At 35.3% G+C, this 26,215-nt stretch overlaps 1 protein-coding gene across 1 annotated transcript; it reads right to left on the reverse strand.

Moving 5' to 3' along the window:
* Positions 1 to 479: 479 nt before the first annotated feature.
* Positions 480 to 26,215, reverse strand: LOC133516933 (proton-coupled amino acid transporter-like protein pathetic). Its single transcript, XM_061849995.1, has 9 exons — positions 26,050 to 26,215; positions 12,470 to 12,610; positions 10,343 to 10,493; positions 9,525 to 9,646; positions 6,875 to 6,959; positions 6,069 to 6,313; positions 2,850 to 3,062; positions 2,076 to 2,245; positions 480 to 1,229 (listed from the first exon to the last, which is right to left on the reverse strand). The coding sequence occupies exons 1-9, from the start codon at positions 26,085 to 26,087 to the stop codon at positions 988 to 990; spliced, it is 1,407 nt and encodes a 468-aa protein (XP_061705979.1). The 5' UTR covers positions 26,088 to 26,215; the 3' UTR covers positions 480 to 987.

Below are 26,215 nucleotides of genomic sequence, written 5' to 3' on the forward strand. Positions count from 1 at the left end.
AGCAGTTTTTAGGGTAAACGTTGAATTTTAGGACAAGGTTTGGTTAATATAGAACGTATTACAAGCGTTTCAAAAAATAGGAAATAACCCTATAGCGTCCCTAGCCTAGGGCGGAAAGTAGCAGGGTGATATCGATGCGTGATCTTTTGTGAAGTGAGGTTTATAAGTACTTTTTAAACACACTTGGGGCGAACTTTTGATTGTTTTGAATCTTATGAAATATTGCAATGTCAACTTGTTTTAGGGCAGTGCCCCCGCCAAGACGACAAAAACATACTTACAAAAAAGGTATAAATGGACCCTTTTTCACGAAGTCGTTCAAATAGAAGCCTGAATTTTCAGTGAACAAAAAAGGGTTAATACTATTTCGGTATAATGTGAATTACATTTTTATCTACCTACTAATAATTACTTTTCCTATATGTATGTAATATATAATAAACTAGAACAATGGGGAGTTGGAATAAAACAAAGGCAAATTAAAAAATAAAGAATTTAATATATACCTACTATATCGATCTTAATAAAACCTTACCGACATACAATACGAGGTATACTTATAATATTTTTGTATCATTTGTTCATCTTTGGTCACATTCAAAGTCGCCACAGACAAGCAGTTAAATCGATGTCCTTATTTGTATATTTGTAATTTTGCGACTTAAATATATTCTTAACTTTACGAGCCCGATTTAGTTAAATTATGTTTTATCCCTTTCTTGCAAATACATAAGTCAAAATGACAGATAAAGACAAACGATTCATAGCTAATTCAGGCCTGTAACGCGTTTATGAATATTTAATATTTTATCTATCAAGCTTTATAAAAAAGGAGGTCCCTTTAGCACCTAACTATATAGTTATTTTCCTTATCTTATTTGATTAAGTTCTTTTATCTAAAGAACAATGCATATTTTATCGTATTTTATTTTAATAAAACTATACTTAGGGATACCTACTAATAAAATGACACAGCCAATTGAATCACTAACTATTAGTTCTGATAATTTCTCTAATACTCTGGGTCACTCCAGTGAACAACACGAAGCATCCAAATATTATGAGAGTGATATCCTTAACTAGTATCCAGTTATATTTGCCTAGATCTCTCTCCCAGTGGAAGATCAGGTCAATTCCAGATGGGGCGATGAGGCCAAGGAAGGAATAGAAAAATGCCCCTTCCAGCCCGATTACTTGATCTAGGCGAGGCAACGTTGCCGCCGCTAACACTGTAAGGAAAAATAAACCTATTAGAAAAATATAACAAAGCCGCGCGATTACGCTTGTTAGCGTTTTAAACCTGAACCACACTAAATGTGTATGACGCACGCACATGTGGCTATTAGCTATATTCCAACTAAGCTAACAAAGGCCCGTGGCTAATCCATCGAATGGAGGCCAGTGCTCATAACCTCAGTCAATGGTATTTTGCCCTCTTCGCCACCCTAAAAACCGACCTTTAATTTATTAAGGGCCATCCCACACTAGTATCTCCCGAGCATGGGCATTGTAATCACCTCTATGGCTGCAGCTCGACGCGACGTTGGCGCAACTGCGCAGCAACACCAATTTCCATAGCGCTGATTAGTCGCCAATGCTAAAAAGACGTTAGTGTGGTGTGGCCCTTAAGGTTTTAGACGACTTCGCGCGGCAAGCGGCGGCCACACGAATATCAAGTTTTTTTTGTGGTCGGTGGTGTGACATAACGTCAATATTAGGAATTTAATAACACAACCGATTAGAAATAGAAAATTACATGAATAGAAATTATTATAATTGTAAAAACTAGTTGTTTTACTGTACTCTCACAGCGAATAGAAACAATTAAATCATTTTAAAGTGACGTCACATAGTTTGTGACTCCCCCCTCCCCCTTGTCACGAGATATCTCATTTTCTTGACTCCCTCCCACCCCCTAAACGTGTGACGTAATTAATGGCTGACTCCTTTGAATGAAAGGTCGGATCATTGTTTCTCGCTCCCACCCTCCTATGGCCGCCGCTTTTCGCTGTCGCCGCCGCGCGAAATCGTGGCCGAGCTGGGCCGTTGTATATATGATATTATTATAATCTTACCCGTAAGCGTAGCAAACACTGCTCGCATGACGCTTTGCGCCAGGTTATGGTGTTCTTGCCCCAAGTATTCTTTAGTGTTGCGCCACACGATTTCCATGGGGACGTAAAACTGAAGAGTATAGGTGAAGAAGATGGCCACTACAATAAAACTCTTTGCCATCAACGCTGGGCTGAAAAATATTTACACTTTAATGAGTGTCCAGTAATTTAAATGTGTAACCTACACGTGTACTTAACGGTTTATTAGATACCTATTAGAAAATATTTCTAGGAAGAGTAGGTGTTTCCTAAATTGTCGCTTACATGTATATGTACGTAGTAATAATAACTTATCCAATGTTTAGTTAGGTGTAGGTCTATGTCCTTGAACAATTATTTAATTATTTGAGACAAGTCATCGTTAATTTAACTGACGTCGTTATCATGACCACGTCATATCAGTTGCTAAAAACGATTTTGGTGTACTGAGTTATTGACGTTATAGTACACAAAAAAAGCTGCAAATGGTGTTAAGAGCATGAAAATTGTATTGAAAAATTCAAAAAAAAAATTTGGGGTAAAATATATGAAGATATTAGGAATAATTTGAGGCATATTTTACAAAAATATATTCAACCGTATCGTGAAATATCGTTTTTGGCCGCGTGGTTGATGCCCCGCTCCCCTCGCCTACAGGTTGCGATTGCGACAACTTCACTGTTTGGTATGGCTTGTCTATATGAAGTAATAATATAGCTCAATGTTAATACCATTAAATATCTATTATATACATACATTTCACTTGTAGGCAGATTTAACGTGATACTGCCCTCCGAGGCTTCTCCATATTTAACATAGCCGAGGAAACCCATAATCATGTAAAGGAGCACCACGACTGTCATCGTGATGTTCAGGACCCCTGGGCAACCCAGGAAATGTTGAGGTTTGGCCATGGTGTTCTCAACCGGAAGCACTACGCCGATGCCTTCCATGGCAAAAATCACTGTACTGAAATAAATGCCAAATGAGTTAAGTTTATCATGAATCACGACTTGTTTGAGACGAGTAATCTAAGGAGAATTTATTTAAACCAGCAAAATGTAAATTTGTTATCGCTTAAATATTTATATTAGCTTCCGGCCGCGATTTCGTTTGCGTGGGATGATATCCTATATCCTTCCTTGGGCCTCAAACTACCTGGTCTCCATACCAAATATCATCTAAATACTACCTTCGCATTTACAATTTAGTAGGCATTACTTTTTTATTTGTTATTATAGAGGCAATTGAAAGACACACTCAGCTGTCTGTCCTTGAGAAATAGCCTGCTGACAAACCGACAGTAGGAAGCAAATCCTAGGCCAAAGAAAATATGAATAACTAAGCTCAGTAAGAGTTCCGACCGTAACTCCGTTAAAAAAAAAACGCCTACGCAAACGAAACAGGCAATATTGGTTATGTTTACAATGCAAGAGTTTTCGGGAAAATCAGGCGAGGCGCGTAAATCAGGCGAACGAGTAGGTACGCAGAGATTTTCTGGTTCTCAAAATTGGTAAATCTTAGCACTTACCGCAAAAATCTAACGATGCACTCATGTTTTTGTTGTGAGTTAGAGCAACTAATATATATTACTGGTCAGACTTTAGTAATAAATATGTGCATACATTATAAACTGAAATAGATGTCATATATAGTCTGTTCGGAAAGAGAATGTCGTTTCGAGGAATGTATTGGGCCCCATACATTCCACGACTTTTTCCGCACAGACTCTTCTAAAGTAAAAGTGACCAAGCCCTGCTGCGGTGGCATTTTTTCCTTGAAAATATGACATCTATTTCATAATATAATCTCTCTTTCTCTTTATATAATTAATAGCAGTTGTATGTGCCTACATTTATATGATCGGTGATACAGTTCAACATGTATTGAGCTTTCATATGTGTGAGGTGGTCAAAAATCGCGGGGTCTAACCTCGGTTGTGCTGTAGGTATAGAGCGCTCTCGAATCGTTCTCGAATAACATTAAAAAATATGACTATAAATTCGGTTGTGATCGTTGAATGATACAGAGACACGAGGTTAAATCGTGTACTTAAGGCCCCGTAGGTTCACGTTCTTCTCTCACTCTCACTGATCGTAAGCGTGATAGATGTGCATGCTCCCGAGCCGCAAATATCATGTATTTGAATTTTAATTTGTTTAAGTTGTAACAAAAAATAAACGATGAGTTTCCTCAAGAATGTTTAGAAGCAACTGTCATATTTTTAGCTTTTGTGCATAATTGTTACAAAATTGAACATAGGTCTAAAATGATGCATTTTAGACCTATGTTCGTGATTTTTTTCTATCAAGCGAAAGTCAAAAAAACAGTATTCGATCGATGAAATTAATAGAGTATATCCTCAAGATTGCTAATTAAATTTTTGGCAATCGTATTAAGATCTAAAAAGCGGTACAATATTTCAAAATCTCCGCTCTCTGCACCTACGGCACCTTAATTTACTGGATCCCCAAAGAAACTGGTTTCAGCAAAACCGCAAACTATTCATACTAATGGCAGAATATAAAAACCAATACTGGAATAATATACCTGTGTAGTCTTTAATAGTATTGTTATCGGTTTCCTATATGAAAATTTAATTAAATACAATATTAAATGGTATCTAACGGTCGGCACCAATACCTTCTTACAGGGCCCGTGCCCAGGGCCTCCATCCTCAGGGGGGCCCGAAAGATAGACAGTAACAGTATATTTGACTACCCCATAATAAATAGAAGTTCATAGTACAGCCTGATCAGTGATCAAGAATATATGATGTATGGTCATGCGCCATGTTGCGGAATTTCATTGGAACTAATTTCTTACACTGGTAAATTTTAATGATAGGTTGTCACTATTGTTAGTGTCATTGTGGCGGTTTATTGAATAATACTTAAGTGTTGAATATTAAATAATAAATGACAAAAAATTACCAAAACTATACATAGTCAAGTCAAGAGCGAAACATTGTAAATAATGAACTCCTGAAAAAGAACCGTTCGGGAATTTAAACTATTTCTCTATGAACCATTTCCATTTAACATCCGAGCTGACAGGTAAACAAATCACAATGGCATTATAGTTTGGTTATTACGACTTGGTTATTGTAGTGTTATGTTATGTTGTACAAGCGAGGAAATACAGTAACAAAAATGATTTTGAAATTGATAAATATTTACTATGGGCTTTGGAGACGATCAATCTTGTTTATTGACAATGTACCAGGGCGGCTACCGGGAAAATCGAAATTCGTCAATTGCGGGCATTTTTCTCTGTCACTCTAATTACGTCTCACTAAGAGTAAAAGAGAAAGATCCCCGCAATTTGCGAATTTCGGTTTTCGCGGTAGGCTCCCTTATCCTAAGTAAGGTTATCTATATCGTTTTACGAAATATTAAAGCGCCGGAAGATCAGCGCTGACTTTCGGATCAGCGTTACTAAGGCGGGCCCATTTCGCAGTAAACTATTAAGTAGGTTATGTTTTCACCTCACATATTCGGAAAAGGGATTATTCTTCCCTACTAAGGGGGATCAAAGTGGCACTTTCTTCCCTGCTAGGAGGGATTAAAGTGGTACTTTTCTGTTCTAGGACACTATTAAAAATTTTCTTGCATACAGTTTTTTTTTAAATAATATTTTGAAACACGATAATTTCCTCTTAGGTGATGTGTAATGCAGTATGTGTCACATGGTAGTACAATTATTTTTCTCAGGATTCAATATACGCCCTCGCCTTAATGTAAGTTTGCTCCCTTGTTTATCACGACTAAAATAAGTGTTTTTTTTATTTCTTATTTCAATAGCAAGCTCAAAAGTAGGGTAAATACACATTTATTGGCACGGGAATTAATGTACACTCTAACTCGGATAGATAGTAATACTGCCAAAACTGACAGTCTAAACTTAGGGTGGGTGCGACTAATGGTAGCTTTACCCTACAAAAGAGTCCTTATAGAAGGAGGTGAATGAATTTACCCGATAAATAGTGGCAGTTTTCCAATATCTACAGACATAGGTCGCGTGCTTAGATCTGGGAAGTCTGAGCAGATGTAGTAGGAGCAAATAAGAAATGTTGCTACAAGAAGAATATTTGCGACACCGGAGAAGGGGGCCAAGTACTTGAGGTTCCTTATTTGTGTAAAGACCAATAGTGGTACTAGGAATATCAGGTAATACATGTACACGTTCAAGTTGTTGTCCTCGTGAAAGAAGTCAACCATCTGCAAAAGAAAATAAAATCTGTTATAAAATATTTAAATAAAAACAGGCACACGAAAGGTAAGGCACACAAATAAGTAGCTATGAGAAATAATGTAAACAAAATCCATTTACCAACTGAGTCTACTTATCTATAACCTTTATCAAAAAACGAACTGAATTCGCAAAACTTTCGGGATAGGATCTGATGATGGGATCCTTATCAAAAAGAAATCGAGGGTATCCGGGCACACCTATAGTTTCTCATGTACTTTTTTATAGTAAGTACTTAACTCGTATATTTTCTCTTGGCTTACATTGCACGTCTTACAACTACTAAAACTGAGTATTTTTTAAAAAAATTGTCTATATGCATTTATTCGACAAGAAGAGGGTTCTCTCAACCTTAACATTAAATTTCTTGAGGTTTAAATATATAATATAAAAAAAAATACTAAACTAAAAATGCAACAACTTATTCTTTTCTTTGCGGATTTTTATTTCAAACCTACTCCAAACCGAAAAACATAATTATTAGCCTGTTTATTTTTGTTAAGAAATTGGCTTTGTCACGGTTCCAATACCTGTTTAACAGAGTCCACCAGTAGGATGACGTACACCGCACAGGCGCCAAGTATGGTAAACGCCATCGCCCAATCTATAAATATCCTGTAACATGAGAGAGACGTCATTTCCTGACAATCTAAATTGCATGCCCAATTTTTAAGGAGACAATCATATCAACATATGGCACATTACTCGATAATCTTTAGATAAGTAGGATGATAAAATTAAAGATATCAGCAAGATTGCGTATGCAGCACGTCTGCAGCTCGAGCATCGTCGTGTGTGTGTATGCGATGCGTCACGCGTCTTGATTCGTAGATGCAGACGGAGACGTGCTGTATACAGTGTGTAAATCTAATACGGGCGATAAATTAAACCAGACATAGAACTCATTAGTGTAATCATTAATTAAGACGTTTTATTAAGTTACACTTAACTGTGACCCCATAATTAATTTTTGAAAATTTTATTAGCAGCAATGTACTGTAAACATGGTTGCGGTACCAGAATATCTATTCGAAACGATTACTACGCATTTACAAACTTACCTAATATCTGCAGGAATAATCACATGTTAGTATTACACTGCGTTTAATGTTTTATGGTTATTTTGGTAGACAGACTGCTACTAGGCATGTTAAAGATATTAAATATTATTTATTTATCATTTTTATCAACAAAGAACTGACTTCATCTACTTAATGTCATTTTAATCAGTCACTATAACAGTACTTGACGTGATGCTTCCTAATACTGAGCATAGACATATTTTGATAGCACCTTTTCTGAAAATGCATTTCATATTAGTAGGTACATATTGTAATACTAGAAAGATAATTATTATGATATCGTTTAGTATTTTATTTGTATGATTTTGTTATACCAGATGATGGGAAATAAGCCCGCCTGATAATTGTATTATTACCTGAATTGATTTAGAGAACTAACTAGATAGTTTAAACACCACAAAGTTTGGTACATTGTTTTAAAACGTGATAAACTCTTTGGTAAAGTTAAATGATTTTTATTTTATTTCAACTTTGATTTGACAATGCCAGTCATTCAATACAGTAATCGTAATTTTAAAAATACCTCGTTTAACAACTTTTACTGCTCCCGAATTAATGGACATGATTTTAATTTACGGTGAAGCATTACAAAATGGTAATCGAGCGTTAGCACAGCGTGTACAGAGAGCGATTCCCTGATCAAATTGTACCAAGAAACGCTCGAGTAGTTGTAAATGCGAGGCAGCGAGTTCGCGATGGTTTGCCCGTGACTGGAAGGGTGGAGGGAGCAGCTATTCGCGATGAAGTACCAGTTCCATAACAAGACCGAATCCTCCGCCATTGTGCACTTGACCCTGAGAGTAGTAGAGGAAGCAAGTAGAAGAACTGAGAAACAAGATAACTGAAGTTTTTCAGAAACTCAGAGATACCATCAATCTTCGCCACGTCATAGAGTCAGTCAAACGACGTTGCGAAACCTGTTATGAAATACAAGGAAGACACGTGGAGAATAGGTATCTGCGGCGAAACCGGCGAAACTAAACTGTGCTTTTAATAGGTAGGTATTAAAATAAATTGTTTTGTTTTTTAAGTCTCTGGTTTTTTTACGTGTACGAGTATCTAACTTTATTTTTGAAACTAGGTATTACGTTTATCAGATAAAAAGCATCATACATGGTAATTTTTTACCCACTCATGACAGTTAATGACATAACATACGCGCTATGAGCTTTTGAAAGTAACTGTCAACGAGCGTTTAACGCGAGTGTGTTTGCATTACATGCATTGCGGGCCGAATTATTTTGTATGAATAAAATTTTAATAATAATAAAATGCTTTATTGCACACTACAAAAAAAAATGGTACAAAGTATGTAAAGGTATAAATATGTAGGTAACAACAGGCGGACTTATCGCTAAACAGCGATTTTAATTGCAATTCTAAGTAAAAATTATCTAATTACATTTCTTATGTCATATATTAACCACCGTCATCTGGCCTTTAGTAAATATTTTCTAATATTTGGATTATTGTATTTCTTCGTATCGATACGCGTGATCCGTCATGCATTTTCCGGAATTTCCGGTTTTAATACCACTTATTTTTTGCGTAGCTACTGCACGATTATGTTTAGGTACGTAGGTAGGTATTGTATAACCTACTGTTTAAAAATATTAAATGCTAATTCGGTAGTTCAGTTGGCCAGTAAATCAAATTGGAACAATCATAAACAATTGAGGCGTAACCGGCGAATCACTCTGCTATACCATGATTGCCTTACGTTAATGCTCATTCAATGACAAAGTAAATATTGAATCGTGAATAATTTAGTATATATTCACAATGATATTTTACTGTGTCAGCATATTAATAAATTGTACTCACTGCGTTCGAGCACCAACCTACCTCGACTGGAATGAGTACCTTTCATCCCTTGGTTAACAATCTAATATACTACGCAAGGATAGACCTAAGCCCTCCTATGTGTATACATACAACGCGGCCGGTCAACTATACTGTTGTGAATGTGAAAGGGTGTTTAAGAGCAAGTTTGGCCTGGCCAGCCACATAAGAGCTAATGAGAGGAAAAACCCTTGATTGCTGAGGTCGCCGTCATCGAAATCGATGTGGAGGACTATATATAATATACTATAGGTACCTTGATGCCTTAGACAATCTTCTCAAAGGCCTTGGTCCTGTCGCGAAGACTGCTTCCACGGTTTCAGCGTAACCCAGGGATGGCACCTTAGCTACTTTTGAGACGTCTTGTGAAGTTTTGACCTGTGAATACAACAACTTTTGAAATATTTTAATTACAAAACTTTCGTGAGACTCAGACGACGTAAATATCTATTTAAAATGTGAGTGACCCGTTAGTATAGGCAATATGGGATCTTGAAATTTAAAACACGTATTTTTCAATTTATTTATTTCAACTTTATTTCACAAATTATAAAAAGAATGTACCATCAGGTTTAAATTTGCATGGTCAATTTAAGAATGATTCCATTCATAACTTGTCCATGCACTTTTGTACCCTAATGTACAACTGGTGGACTTGGTGCCTAATGGCATTCTCTACCAGTCAACCATCGGCCTAAACAAAGACATGTAAGCTGCAAGGAAAAAAGGATATTTATTTAGCTATGTTGAATTTTATTCTATGGAGTTGGGGAGGCGGGGGGGGGGGGGGGGGGGATACATGCGTAGTATTTTTAAGGTAGTTGTGTTGTAGCATAGTGTTTTTGTCATGTGACATTGCATACTATGATTATTTCTCTGTTCTCTACGACAGCAGGATAACTTTTGGAGACAGATTGCAGTCTCTCTTATAAATTAAAATATAAATATAACAGTGACCTAATGTACATATGAACAGTGTAATCAGTATTAGTATTATCTTCTCTTTCTCTTCTTTCTCAATAGGTTTATTGTTTGAATGGTGAGGTGAGTTAGTAACTTATTTTTATACCTTACCAGTAAATATACACAATGTGTACAGATGTAGCCCAGGATGATTGTTCCGAATATCCCTACAATAGTTCCGGAATTCTTAAAGGCAGCTGGCATGGCTAGTATACCGGACCCAAGAGACGATTTGAGCAGATTTGCGAAGGACCTTAAATCTCTGAAAACCAAAATTTGTTAGTTATAGTAAAAAGAAAATTTGTAAAGGATTGTGTAAAAAGTGGTGTAATATTTATTAAATGGATTTTTCAGATCTATTTTATTTTATACTAAACCTAACCTAATCATTCTTGCGATTAGTTCGGGCCCCAGGCTTCCCAAATTAGCCACGGCAAAAATGCCGGGATAATGCTAGGAAAATGACGATAAGAAACACATAGTTACATACTTTATCTAAACAAAACTGCTATGTATAAGTACATATATTAAAACCTGATCCAAAATAAAACATGTAAGATGCAGGGTGTCTAGAACAGTGGGTGAATGCATAATTATTAGACTGCAATTTGACTTCTGGTCCTTGTTGTGGTGTTCCCCTAAGCTTCAAGACACCCGGTGTTGCCATCCACTGGCGCCGTTATCCACCCGCTCCGTGAATTTCCCCCTAACTAAATTCTCATACCTTCGCCGTCAAAAAATTTAAAAATTACATTTTTTTCACAAATAGGACTACGGACCGTAATTGCGATATCTGTTTGATATGAGTACCTATCAATTTAAATTAGGTACCTTTATTTACCTTTAAGTACATTAATATTGTTTTTATTGCAAAATATATTATTTTCTTGATTTTCAGTTTTTTGAAAAAAATTAGTTCCAGTGGGCCGGTAGGGCTAGTCGGCTCTTTATCATTTGTCACAATGCTTGCCACGTTCTAACAAGTATGTAAGTGCGAAAGTGACACGTGATAAAAATGGAACCATGCTGCCATTGCAGGGGAATGCAAAACTACATATCAAGATGCGGAAATAAGTTCCTATGTTGCACGTTCCTAGAGGACGACTGCGCTTGTGCAGGCCGGTATGTGGAAATAAGCATTAACGGCGACGTCGCCGACCCATCAAATGTGTAATTGCAATTTTTTTCAATGTAAAGGTAAGCTAGAACCACTTAGTCCGATTTGTGAATTAAGTGTGATTTTTCGACGTCGAATGTATGGGAATTGTACGGAGGAAATTCAAGAAGCTGGCGGGGGGAACAGACCAATTTTCAGCCTGGCAACAGCAGGTTTCTTGAAGCTTGGGATTCTTACTACACGGATCAGGAGTCTGTGTAGGTATAATAACTATGGATACAATACTGTTCTAGAGACCCTGCACTAACTTGTGTTGTCGCCCGTGACTCTATATCTCAAGCGCGACTTCAAGTATCAAAACATTTTATACTATTTACATCACTTAAAATACCTAACTAATGAATTAAAAATACTCTCGACGTTTCAAGCTCTTTACCAGCACTAGTGGTTATACAAGTTATCTTATGAGAAACTTTTATAATAAAATATCCACACAATTCAATACGCCCAGTGCTGGATCCGAAGCTGGTGGTGAAGAAAAACTATCCTTCCCGTTAAAGTTTGAATATTTAATTTTAAATATCAATAGTCTCACACAATATTTACTGATGTAAAATCATACAATTGTGTAGTATTGACATACCAAAATAAACGATGAACTGCAGATTTATTGAGGCATATGCACTTAAATAAAATGAACAATATTTGTACATACATATAATAACGTCACATCAGATCTTTACGTCTACGAACTTATTGACGTATCCGTCTTGGCTAAAATTTATGTATTTGTATAGAATCATAAACTCATAATTAATGATGAGCATGTTGTGAAGAGCACACTGTCTTATTAAAACTGTTTATTATGATAATACCTAGATACGACTTACGTTATTCTAAGTAAAATGTAATTAGTGGATAACTGTCATTGGCCATCTGTTATGTAATCACTCATATGTAAAACTTTTATTTACGGCTGTTGTTGTCCTAAATGTCAATAAATAAATAAATAAATATTCTGGGAAGAGGTTTGACTTTATTAAAAATATTAATATTAAACTTAAAATACTTGAAATATTACACCCATTGTCAAGTCTAAAATTAACTTGAAATATACTTACGAATTAGGATATTGTAGTTTTCTGTTGTGGAATGGTTCATATTCGTTTTTTTCTGGGTCATTATTATTATCTTTACATTTGGTGTTCATTGTGTTGATGGATATTGTTGATGGAAATACCCCATTTTCTGTAATAATTGCCCTGAAATCATGAATGCCGGTGATTAGTTGGAACGTGTTAAGGTTGGATCGTCATTATCTAACCCCCTTATTCATAAACGTGTACTAAAGTTACGAAGCCGCTAATCATCGTTTGTCCCTTTCCGACGTATTGGTATGATGGAAAGGGAAAAACGATGATTAGCGGCAACGTAACTTTAGTACAAGTTTATGAATAAGGGGCCTAAGGGTTTCGTAGTTTTCGTACAAAATACATACATATACAAAAGTGTTTCACGTATTTGTACCTATGTTATTTTTGCCGTTTTATTTTGTCAATTACGTCAACTATACCCTGTGCAATAGGTACAGCATATAGCGTGTATGTATTTACATATATTATTATATTTACGAAAATAAATAAAGATTATTGATAAAATAAAACAGCAATGACACAGATAATAACAAACTACCTATACTACACCATAAACACCTACGCAAAAAATGCGAATAATTTGGTATTAAACTAAATGTTTAGCCTAAGATCCACTTTAAGTTCAAATCTAAGTAATTTAAATAGATATCTCAGCTTAATCAATAATCAAGTATACTTTTGTACCGACGCCCATATATCAACAATAACAGCACGCAGGGGATTCAAATGTTTAATAGTATATTAGTCATTACCTATATAGTAAAAACCCTGTGTGGTACCAATCGTTAACGTAAACTACAAATCCCGGAAATAAGTATTTTACATCCGTTTTAAACACTAGCACCATTTTAGCATAAACAAGAGTTATAGAACCGCTTAAGTTTGTCGTTTCGATAATTTCGGTCCGTTTAAAATCATCTAAAATAAATAACGCCTTTCTATCCATGATTGAAGAAAAAAGATTTTTTTTTTAAATTATGTTGAAACCAATTGCAGTATCTTTCATTTACCATGTCGAAAACTTAAAAGACGAATAGGATATTCAAATTTTAACGTAATTGTCGAAATTTTACAAGTATGAGTGGAATATCAACAAGTTGCTGTAAATTTTTGACCCACACTTTTATTCCTAAGTGTACTTCTCGTATAAATCTCTCGAGTCCTTTATAATGAGGCTAAACTTTTATTTTATTTTATTATAAACTGATCGGCGATTGGCCCTAGTCACGCCTGATGGAAAGTGAAGACAGGGCCTAAGATGGAGCTCACCGGTTGAGTCGTAGCCTATTCACTCTTGCTTTAAAGAAACTAATGTTCGATGATGGAAAGGGGAAGGTGGGATCAGGTCGTGCAGTTCCTGTGCGCACCCCCCGAAATATATCCAATAGAACACCGACCCTCACCCCTACGGAACCCTCGGTGGGCGAGTCCGACTCGCACTTATCCGGCCTTTTATACTCTACTTATTACTATTTAAAAGTTATTTCTACTGTATTGTATATAGGTAGGACCTTTTAATCCACAGACGTAAAAACTTATGTTTAATATTTATTTGATTTATTTTAATTAGGTACTATTAAACAAAAGCGGCCAAGTGCGAGTCGGACTCGCCCATAAAGGGTTCCGTACCATTTATGACGTATTAAAAAAACTACTTACTAGATCTCGTTCAAACCAATTTTCGGTGGAAGTTTGCATGGCAATGTATATCATATATTTTTTTTAGATTTTTCATTCTGTTATTTTAGAAGTTACGGGGGGGGGGGGGACACATTTTACCACTTTGGAAGTGTCTCTCGCGCAAACTATTCAGTTTAGAAAAAAATGATATTAGAAACCTCAATATCATTTTTAAAGACCTATCCATAGATACCCCACACGTATGGGTTTGATGAAAAATATTTTTTGAGTTTCAGTTCTAAGTATGGGGAACCCCCAAAATTTATTGTTTTTTTTCTATTTTTGTGTAAAAATCCTAATGCGGTTCATAGAATACATCTACTTACCAAGTTTGAACAGTATAGCTCTTATAGTTTCGGAAAAAAGTGGCGCTGACGTAATCGGACAGACAGACGGACATGACGAATCTATAAGGGTACCGTTTTTTGCCATTTGGCTACGTAACCCTAATAAAAAACGACTAAATGTGAGTCGGAATCGCGTTCCAAGGACAAACAATTTAAACGTTTTTTTTCTTAAGTTCGACTCTTGCTTGTCTGTAGATTTCTATAAGGTTTTCCTGTCAATTAGGTATGTATAGGCAAAAACCTATTGTGTGCATTTAAAAAAAATGGACGCAGTAGTTTTGCAAATAAGATGAGAGGGAAGGGGGATGAAGGGAATTATTTGCTTATTTTCTTAAATAGCTTCTAAGCTATTAAGGAAACATTCTTTTGTTCTTATAAAGTGAAATGTGAATAATTTAATTTCTGATTAACTAATTTTTACACATTTTAAATGTTTTATGTATGCTGCGTGGGTATTTGCCTTTCATGTCTTTACAGTAACTGTATTTTTTGCGAATTTAGTAGGTACTTATTTCGAATGATCCTTTATCTTATTTTCCGCAAATTTGATGAAAAACATTGAAATAATCCGAGGTATGGACAACATTGTAAAATCAATAATCATAGAGGCATAAAAACCCTTTGTGGGTCGGGAAAAAACACGCATCGGGTTTCTATTAATAATTGTTAAAAATAAAGAAAACTATAACTATTTCACACTTTAGCACTGTAATTTTATTTTTAAATGGTGAAATTTCTCACGAAGGACAATATTATATTTATATAGAGAAGTTTTAAGCACAAACAAACCTTTGTAATAAAGATATTGTTTTTGGTTTGATGATTGAATAAATACTATTAACAAGGTGACATGCTTTGTCATAAAGTCACGTGTTACGTTTAAAAATGACACAATTAGATGCTACAGGTTTATTTAAATTAACTTTTTTTGGGGTGCAATTATAAAGCTGCAGAGGATTTACGCCAATACCGAAGGTACGCACCAGCCCATCAACTAATCCAACCGGACATAGGACAATACTACGAGCTATGGACCGCGTTACTAAAAATCGTCCCATCGTACCACGAACGGGCCAGGACGACCAGCGGAAGATACGTTGTTTAACATGCAGTTAGATTTGAGGAGAGAGTCCTATGCTACTTCCACCGTAATCCTAGAGCAAGTCCAAGACAGGCGCGCCGACATTTTTACACAAATCGTTCTAAAATAATGAAACGTGCCGATGCCGGCCGTCACCCTTTCGAAATTCAAAGAATTCATGCTTTGCTACCAACAGACTGTCCAGTCCGGGAAGTTTATTGCCAGTGGCTTTTGCAAAGGGTACCGCACGATGGCCAGTAGTTTGTTCATGCGAAACGGAATGTAGAACAGAGGTGTAACGTGCACGTCTACGCATAAAAAATCTATTCCCATATCGTCATACAGGACATCGTATGACGATATCGTTGGTTGGTATACGTCGAATGTTAATTTAATGACGTGTCAAATTAAAAGGTAAATTACTTTGTTGTAGTAGGGTTGTCTCTGATATTAAAATATTTTATTTTAATGAATTTGTTTTTTCTTTTTAAGCCGGCTTTACGATTATAATAAGTCGATTGTAGATCACTTAAATAACACTATCCCTTCAGCCCAGTCCATGGAAATGTTCCATCCTGTATAGTAAGTTTATTATTATCTTACTTAATTGTTTTATTTTAGACTTTTTCCAGCCGTCACGAGCACGAATCGTGATTGGCCTTGTCAATATTTAATTATAACTTAGCTATCTTAATGCCAACATACTTGGTATTTATACAGGTGTGATTAATTATAGTGATTAGGTACTAACTTCTATAGCTTTTCTATGCGACTGCTTATATACTGTCCAAAATAATATTTTACAACTGTTCAAAATAATTTATTATCAAAATTAATGAAAATAAGCAACTACATGACGCCTAAAAAAACATAAGTGGGTACTTTATATATATAAAAATAAATGCTTTTTCTATTGTAGTTATATTTTTTAACATGTACACAATTTCGTCACTTTATAATCATTGCCAATATCATTCTTTCTATTTCTAATTCGTACTTTTGTAGGGTTCCGTACCCAAAGGGACAAACGGGACCCTATTATTAGGGTTCCGTACCCAAAGGGTCAAACGGGACCCTATTACTGAGACTCCGCTGTCCGTCCGTCCGTCTGTCACCAGGCTGTATCTCTTGAACCGTAATAGTTAGCCAGTTGATATTTCTACTGATTATGTATTTCCGTCTATAACAACAAATACTAAAAACAGAATGAAATAAATATTTCTTTCCAATCTCGAGGTTCTCATCCAATCACCGAAGTTAAGCAACGTCGGGCGGGGTCAGTACTTGGATGGGTGACCGTTTTTATAGATAATGGTACGGAAACCTTCCTGTGCGAGTCCGACTCGCACTTGGCCGGTTTTTTTAAAATCGATTATATAGTCACTCGTTTTTACATACACGTTGCCCTTGACATAAAGTCTGTTGGGTCTAATGTTTTCTACGTAGTCATTAGGATATATGAACTGTAGCCACATTAGCATAATATGAATCTGATACGAATATTCAGTACCCCTAGTGTAAATAAATTCGATTTCCAAACGTGACGTACGCGTTTGCGTTTAGTCTCATTTTGTATTGGATTTCGAAAGAGCGCGCCAAGCGGGACGTTTTGGAAACTCAAATTCCTATACAAAATGAAACTTAACGCAAACGCGTTCGTCACGTTATGATGTCGATCAAAGTTACACTAGGGGTACTGAATTAATTACTCACGTATTCAAACGGCAAGTTAACATTATAATTGGAATACGTGTTAAATACTAAAACCCTTACAATTATTTGACCCTACACGCTTTATCGTTTTGAACATATTTAATTGTGACTACATTTTGGTCAATAACGCTAGGAAGGCTAGTAATTAAATATAACTGTTGTCCTCCAACACAATCGAAATACGACAAACCTCTAAATCTCTGGAACAGACCTGAATTTTGGTATTATTACAAAAAAGTTATCTTACTGTTAATTATTACTCTTGGAACCATAATAATTCAACCAGCCCAGCTACTTTTAGAGCCACAACAGTAAATGTAGTAAGATGTACATTGTAACCCAAAATATGCTTTGAAAATTCGCAAAAAACGGCCAGCATTCAGATAAATTGTTTTGTTCCAATAAATGTTCTACCTGTTAAAATGTTATGATTGCGTAATAATAATATCGAAATTGATCTTATAATTACATTAAAATTTAGAACATCTCCGAGACAAAAAGTAATTTGGTTTGATCTGTATTCTAATATCAGTCGAGATTGCAAACAATTTTGACAAATCTTGCATGTTATTTGGTATCGAACGATAATTATGGCAATCAACTCCCGACTCTAGTTTCTGAATAAAAAAAAAGTGGCTGTGACAGAATCGAACAGACAGACGGACATGACGAATCTATAAGGGTTCCGTTTTTTGCCATTTGGCTACGGAACCCTAAAAACTACGGATGCGTGACATGCGTGAGAAAAGTTTTCATTTACCGCCATTTCACGTACAGTTAGATTTTATAATTGGGTTCTAAGTACGTAATTAAATAAAATTATTTCGTTGTTTTTAAACTAATTGTAACAACACTTTCGTGAAAAATGTGCTATAAAGATATTTCGGACACGCCACCTCATATCTGCGAGTTCCGCCAGAGAGCAACGATGCGCCAATGCGGGCTGTTACATGGGGTTAGTGAATATTTCATAGAGAGTTTATAATATGTGTGCAGATAAAATAGTGTATACTACAGTACATAATTAGGCATTTAAACAATCGTATGGACCTTGTATTGTATTGCATTTTCGTATTTTAATGACTTTCATTATTTAGGAGTCACATAAACTACTATTAGCGCATATTCTGTACACAAGGATTTCTACTATTTGTTCAAGTGACTGGTATGTAAATAAGTACGCAATGACGTTATAGCATGCTTTAATTAAATATACCTACTCGGTATATTTTTAAAGGCTAGGTATTCTTGTTGTAATAATATTAGCTGATCGTTAAATGCACGCAGGGCAGGAGGTACCTCAGCATGCAATGGTATCAGTACCTAATGACTAATGATCATCTAATCGAATGACAAAAATAATCACAAATAAATCGAAAATGTTTGTACACGATATATGTAGTGGAGCCGTTAACCGCGTATAGTATGATAAATTTTATGATGTAGAAAATTCTCTGTGATTTAAGCTTGAAATTTATTATGCCTTAATTCATAAGCAATCGAATGGTATTTTTAGGGTTCCGTAGCCAAATGGCAAAAAACGGAACCCTTATAGATTCGTCATGTCCGTCTGTCTGTCCGATTATGTCACAGCCACTTTTTTCCGAAACTATACGAGCTATACTGTTCAAACTTGGTAAGTAGATGTATTCTATGAACCGCATTAAGATGTTTACACAAAAATAGAAAAAAAACAATAAATTTTGGGGGTTTCCCATACTTAGAACTGAAACTCAAAAATCTTTTTTCATCAAACCCATACGTGTGGTGTATCTATGGATAGGTCTTTAAAAATGATATTGAGGTTTCTAATATCATTTTTTTCTAAACTGAATAGTTTGCGCGAGAGACACTTCCAAAGTGGAAAAATGTGTGCCCCCCCCCCCCCGTAACTTCTAAAATAACAGAATGAAAAATCTAAAAAAAATATATGATATACATTGCCATGCAAACTTCCACCGAAAATTGGTTTGAGCGAGATCTAGTAAGTAGTTTTTTTTTTAAAACGTCATAAAATTATAAAAAAAATTTTTTTTCATCAGACCCATACGTGTGGGGTATCTATGGATAGGTCTTCAAAAATGATATTTAGGTTTCTAATATCATTTTTTTCTAAACTGAATAGTTTGCGCGAGAGACACTTCCAAAGTGAAAAAAAGTATGTCCCCCCCCCCCCCTGTAACTTCTAAAATAACGGAATGAAAAATCTAAAAAAAAGATATGATATACATTACCATGCAAACTTCCAACGAAAATTGGTTTGAACCAGATCTAGTAAGTAGTTTTTTTAATACGTCATAAATGGTACGGAACCCTTCATGGGCGAGTCCGACTCGCACTTGGCCGCTTTTTTTATGTGCGACAGATAAATGGACAGATAATGGTACATTAACCAGTAGTGCAGTCGTGTTTGGCGCCATAAAACTTTGAAAGGGTGCATTTTTAAAATGGTTGAGAAAAAACATAGATATGGGGGGTGATTTGTCGATATCATTAATCGTGCTATACGTGGTTAATGGCTCCACTATACGTGAACAAACACATTGTGTATCAGGTACCTATGTCTCAAGTTTAAATCCAAGGTTCTCAGCCATTGAGCTGCGTCTGAAGTGAGAACAGGCAATCGGCTATGATCATAATATTGTATGAAAAGTTAAAAATAAAATTGTTTTGCACTAGACTAAACAAGTTGAAAGTTGAATTTGACTGACTTCTGCTGCAAGGTTCTTCTCTTACTATGAAATACCTAATTCTTGTATGACAACAAGTTAATCTGCATTGATTATTATTAGCATTGTAGAGTTGTGCCACATTTCCTTGATAAAATGCGTTGCAGTCATTGCCGCATTACCGGTCTCCTCCTGAGAATGATAGCGGACAAGCCTGACTGCCCGTTAACTAATAATGCTACACTCTACCTACGAGACTTCATTCCCCATTGGACGCTTTTATACTTTATAGTGGTACAGTCGAGACCATAATTATCTTCACAAGCTTAAACGGTACTTGATCGTGACGTCACGATTAATTTAAAGCCGTCTTGAAGTATGGAAAACAAGAAAATTGCTCTTTTGATGGTGAAATATTGCGTTTATGTATATATACAGGTTGCCGGGTAATTAATGGACTACCTTTTAACCACCGATAGGGAATCTTAGGTTGGTTCAGAAAATAGATTAATAGGTCTAGTAAATGTTTCGTGGTTTTCGGGATAATCTAACTTTTCTTTCTTTTTTAAGCACCTTACTTCATTTTAATCACCATCTATTAGGCCATATCTTTATTTGTCCATACATTTTTATTCACCGTGTATGGTGCTGCCAGTTAGTTTAAGTTCGAATTAAAAAAAAGTTCAATTAAGTATCTCAAAAACCGCGAAACTTTACGCTACCCTTGGCTTACATCAAATAACTCGTACCTTTATGATTAATGAGCATCCATTTGAGACAGTAAAAAATATACGTGATTTTGGTGTCATTCTTGATACAAAACTGATATTGGACGCACATATCGATCACGTTCTTAATAAATATAATACCAAATGCTTTGTACTGCGTGTTACCAAACCTTTCAAAATGAAACAAAGTCTAATTTGCCTATTTCAGTTTTTAGTTACATCTAATCTCGAGTATGCCTCAACCATATGGAATCCATTTTACAATATTTACAGTACCAAATTGGAAAGGTTACAAAAGAAATGTTTACTGTTTGTTGTTTCAACATCAAAATGACATCTCCTCGGTGTTCGTACGATCAGCTTTTAGTCAAATACAACATGCTATTCCTTCGCGATAGAAGTTTGATAGAGCTGCTGGGCTAGCACATGATTGGCGCAACAGTATCTCGCGGCGATATAGACTACCCGTCCCTCTTTAATTAACATAGATAGAAAAAGACGGGTAGTCTATCTCGTCGCGAGATACTGTCGCGTCAATCATGTGCTAGGCCTACTGACGCTGTAATGTTGAGAAATATGTGCGTAGGCGATATTGACTGCCCCCAACTCTTATATCTAAATTATATTTTCGCGCTCCTCCAATGTCCACCAGATCTATGGCCCGATTCGAATAATGAGCATGTCGTATAATTGACAAAAACAGCTCGATTCAGGCAACCAATGTCAGTTTGACGTTAGAAATAGCTAAGATCTTATTGGCATCACAGCGGAATCGAAATAAACGTCAATTTTGACATGTCGTTTAGTTATCGATCTTTCCAAGATCTTAAACGTGTCTTAATTATTTTTCGAATCGGGCCGTTAGCCACCTTTTCAGACTCCCTAAAACCAAGACTAATTCTAGAAAACGTGCACCCATACACAGACTATGTAACCACTAAATTGAATCCCTAAATGATATCGACATATTTTACAAATCTCGCGCCCTGTTTAGTTTAAGGCAGCAATTTCAAATATCTTAAAAAAGCTTAACACATACGATACGAGCTCCTCTTTATATGCCAAACATGCATATTTATTAGTTATTTATTTTCTCTATGTAGTCACATTATTTATCAAATCGTAAGATATTGACAATTTATCATCGTCTATATCTACCAAATGTTCTGTATAACGCACTTTATTATATTTAACTAGTTTCTATTTTCCTGTTACGTATTCTTTGTTATTCTAAAACATGTAAAATTGTTTATACTTAAGCATGTTTTATTATAACTTCTGTCGGTATTTTGTATCAGATCAGTGAGTTACTTTTAAGGATACATCTGTGTTAAAATATGTAACAAAAATTGTATTGTACTTACACATTCCATGTAATCCTTGTATGTTTTTTTTCAGTATCTCCTTGATAAATAAATAAACTTATAAGTCCGTTTTCTGGACCAGCCTAAGGTGCCCTGTCGGTGTCGGTTGTTCATTAATTAGCGGACACCCGGTAGTTATCATACAGTATATTGTAAAATATATGTAAAGGAATCTAGTGGTACCTTTTTTAAATTAGGATGTTAGAATAAACTTACATTTTGAAATTTCGCGGGCGTGTCTTTTTTATGATTTCCTTATATATCTAATAGTTTTATGATAAAATGCTATTTTTCTATCTATTTAATAAAACATGTGTCATCATCCCAATTAAATCGTTATGCTCAAGGCAATGAGTATACAGGTTGTTTATTTATTCACCTGCAATAATTTACGGGGTGAATATATAGGTAATACTGTGCAACTCTTACTATGAGACCAACCCCGAAATCGCGAAAAACCCTGTATACTCCTAATTATGACGGCGTAACTACATGTTCTTCATGACACGTGAAAAGTTACGAAAGTTGTTCAATGTTGGCGCCGCTTCAGCAGACCAGCCAGACTACCGCCTACGCGCGCTATGAATAGTTTTTGTGCGATAGGTATGTGGGACATTATAAATATAAACAAAAATATAGAGGTTACTATACGAGCATATAAAAATGTAAACAACTAGTGTTTCTAACTTTGGATACAAATGAAATGTTTTTATCAAATATTTTGATTTGTGTTTCTAAAGTAGTCATACTACTATACATATGTAAATTATAAACTGAAATATGTAGAACTACCGTAAGATCGAACATATTAAAATTATTTTCAACGGGTTATCACACGTCACGCGCTCGAAAACTAAAGTTGTTGAGTAAACTTAGTAAAGGCAGTGCAGTCGGTGCTCCGTGAAGAAGATCCTCAAAAATTGCATCAAAACATGTCGAGCGTTTTTTCAGAGATGTTAAATTTGAATGCATTATAAAATCGAATAAGATGTTATTACTACGAGTACGTAGATAGTAACATTTTCAGATACTCCATTCACTTAACGGACCGAAAGTATGGCGAAGTGGAAAAATGTTATTAGTTTAACGTATAGGTACGTCATGATTCTAGTATTATATACTGATAGATCTCTCACTAAAATACTGAATTAGTTTACAATAGTTTATTTATCTTAGAGTTTATAACAATTAAAACAATACAATCTCTTATTCAATCGCTTGAGTTTTTCCTCTCAGTCGTAATCTAACTGTCAATGTCACATTTTACCAAAACCGATCTGTCACTTGTTAAACACTTGACAAAATAAAACTAAAAGATCGTTCGAGATATCCTTAATATCTAACAATACGAACTAGAATCCAACAAAATATCGTTATTAGCTTTCCGGAACAAGTATGTAAGTATGCACTTTTTAGAAATGTTTTCTCTGTAGGATTTTTATTAAAATATATTTTCTAAGTTCACATCTAAACAAATTACTACTTACACATTACTATTTGTTTCTAGCATATTAAGATATTGCATCAGTCGCTTCGTGAATTTGTAGTTTTATTAGCTTTACATTTATACATTTTCTTCGATTTCGCATAGATTTTAGGCAAAAATGGTTTTGTAGATAATGTAAAGGTTATGTAGTAATAGTTTGTAATAAAAGAACGCGGTTATTTATTTCCTGCTTACCTACTTCCGGGTAGATTTTTGTAGGATTCCTGCATAGGTATATTATCTGAAAATATCTTATTACAATGATATTTAAATAAATCTTGCTATTATAATTTAATGGTTTGCGCAACCGTATCTTACTGGATTAAAATAATAAATATGTTCAAATAAAAACAGTTTATCTTTATACTGGCCGTAATTAGCGGTTTTAAACGTTTTATAAAGGGTTTATGAGAATATGTGTGTAGATATCAAAATATATATACGAGTACTTGCTCAAAAAGTGTTACTTTACGTGGCTATTTAGCGTCACCAATTTCGTATTTGCGAAGTAGTGCTTTTTATTTTTTTTCAAATTTATTCCTGTCCGTAATCCATACGTCCACATCAAAATGTTTGGATGCACCAAAACATTATCCAATTTTTATTTCGCCATTTGACATTATTGCGTACAAAAAAAATCTTACATGACATAATCTAAATGTTTATTAGTTACTATATAAATACAATGTTATGAGACACAATATTTCACTCAAATATATACCTAATTTTTAAATTTTCGGTTGAATGAACGCCACGTTCGCTGTTGTAAACAAAAAATTTAAAAAGTAAGAACCGACGCCCGCCATTATCATTCGAATTTAATTATGTATTTTTATATTTCAATTAGGCTTGTAGAGTTAGAAACTTAGCTCTACATGAGATCAGTACCCCTAGTGTAACTTTGATCGACATCATAACGTGACGAACGCGTTTGCGTTTAGTCTCATTTTGTATAGGATTTTGAGTTTCCAAAACGTCCCGCTTGGCGCGCTCTTTCTAAATCCAATACAAAATGAGACTAAACGCAAACGCGTACGTCACGTTTCGAAATCGAAATTATTTACACTAGGGGTACTGATAACTTTGTCTGTGTGAGCCATTTGGTCTTATCTTAACAACATTTTACATGAAAATATTTTTCGTGAGATTTCATTTTTTTTTGTAAGTTGCTTATGATTTGTTTTGTAAGTTTTTTCTTTCTTGTTTTGGGGTATTCTTGCACATCATAGGTACAGTAGGGTTCAAAAGTGCATGGACAAGTTATGAATGAAATCATTCATAAATTGTCCATGCAAATTTGAACCTAATGGTATACAACAAGGTACAAATTTAATTTTATATGGCAAAACCCATTAAAACTTCCATACCCTAATTTAAAAATATGTATTTTATTATTTTATAACTAGGGGAACCTATATTAATTTCCTGACCTCTAGCATCAAAATTAACGGAAGTCTCATACAAACGTCCATCCCGCAGTTGAAGGGGTTGGGGGGTAAAAGTTCCATGTTATATGATTTTTCTTGTTGTACTAATACTAGAGATGTACTAAATTTCAGCTTTCTATGAGTTCAGGCACTACCCTAAGAATTTTGATGATTACCAGTGAGCAGTGAATAAGTCAGTGACGAAGGGTTTTTAGATATCAATAAAAATCATAGCGGCGAGTGGCAGCCATAGGTAGGAACGAAAGGTTGGATCGCTGTGTCTCGCTCCAACCTATGGCCGCCGCCGCGCGAAGTCGTGGCCGGACCGTTACAATTTTATTTAATGTAATTATGGCGGTCCATGTCAGCGTCCAGCGTGCACGCTCGGAGGTTGCGTATCTTCGCCGAGGTGTATTGTAAATCGCTGATACTGCTTTCGATGATGGTTTTTGGGACTACCGACAATTGTTTATGCATGTAGATTGAAATTAAGACAACAGAGAAAACAACAACACCTAGCTTAGCCAACGTGCCAAACGTTTACGCTTCATAGCGAACGAAACGCAACTGTCTCTATCGCACTAATATGGACGAGTGATAGATAGGGAGAGATGACTTCAATACGCTACGGAGCGTATACGATTGGTACCTTGGCTACGCACCCTGATCCTGAGTATGCCTAAACAACCTTGTAAACAATTACTTGTAGTCTCATTTAATTATGTGAGCAGTTTGCAGTTTAGAAACGTAACATTAATAAGTCTTAAGTATCTATAAATAGCTACATATTCCTGAAATGCGAGCTAGGTATCGCAATCGTTTATCGGTGCATATTCGACACACTCGAGCGAAGTCGTGTAAATAGATAATTATTTGGTTTTAAATAATTATTGGTTTCTAAATTCCGTTCTAGTTTTATATTTCACTGTTATGATGACGTAAAGCCAGCATATTACTGCTTGTTTAATTACTATGCTAAATATTCCAAGTGGATGTTAACAGTATTAGACAAATTTTATTGGTCCAATATTGGTAAATCAACATTTACTCACGTGGAACTGAACTCCTTCATATTGTAACTGTTTGACATCGCTGGATCACTACACTATTTCTGTATTTAACATGAATAAACACTAACTTGGTTGTTTTAGTTTGTGGTGTTTGAGCGCAAGCGGCATGTTTGGTGCGCAACGGATTGTCAAATGATCGCGTGCACGA

This window comes from Cydia pomonella, chromosome 4, assembly GCF_033807575.1.
Source record: "Cydia pomonella isolate Wapato2018A chromosome 4, ilCydPomo1, whole genome shotgun sequence".
Taxonomy (NCBI): Eukaryota; Metazoa; Arthropoda; class Insecta; order Lepidoptera; family Tortricidae; genus Cydia; species Cydia pomonella.

Coding starts and splice junctions, on each gene's coding strand:
- LOC133516933 (XM_061849995.1), bottom strand. CDS start 26,087: ATGTCAAACAGTTACAATATGAAGGAGTTCAGTTCCAC. Junction 12,611..26,049: donor ATGAAGGAGTTCAGTTCCAC/GTGAGTAAATGT, acceptor TCATGATTTCAG/GGCAATTATTACAGAAAATG. Junction 1,230..2,075: donor AGTGTTTGCTACGCTTACGG/GTAAGATTATAA, acceptor TTTTCCTTACAG/TGTTAGCGGCGGCAACGTTG.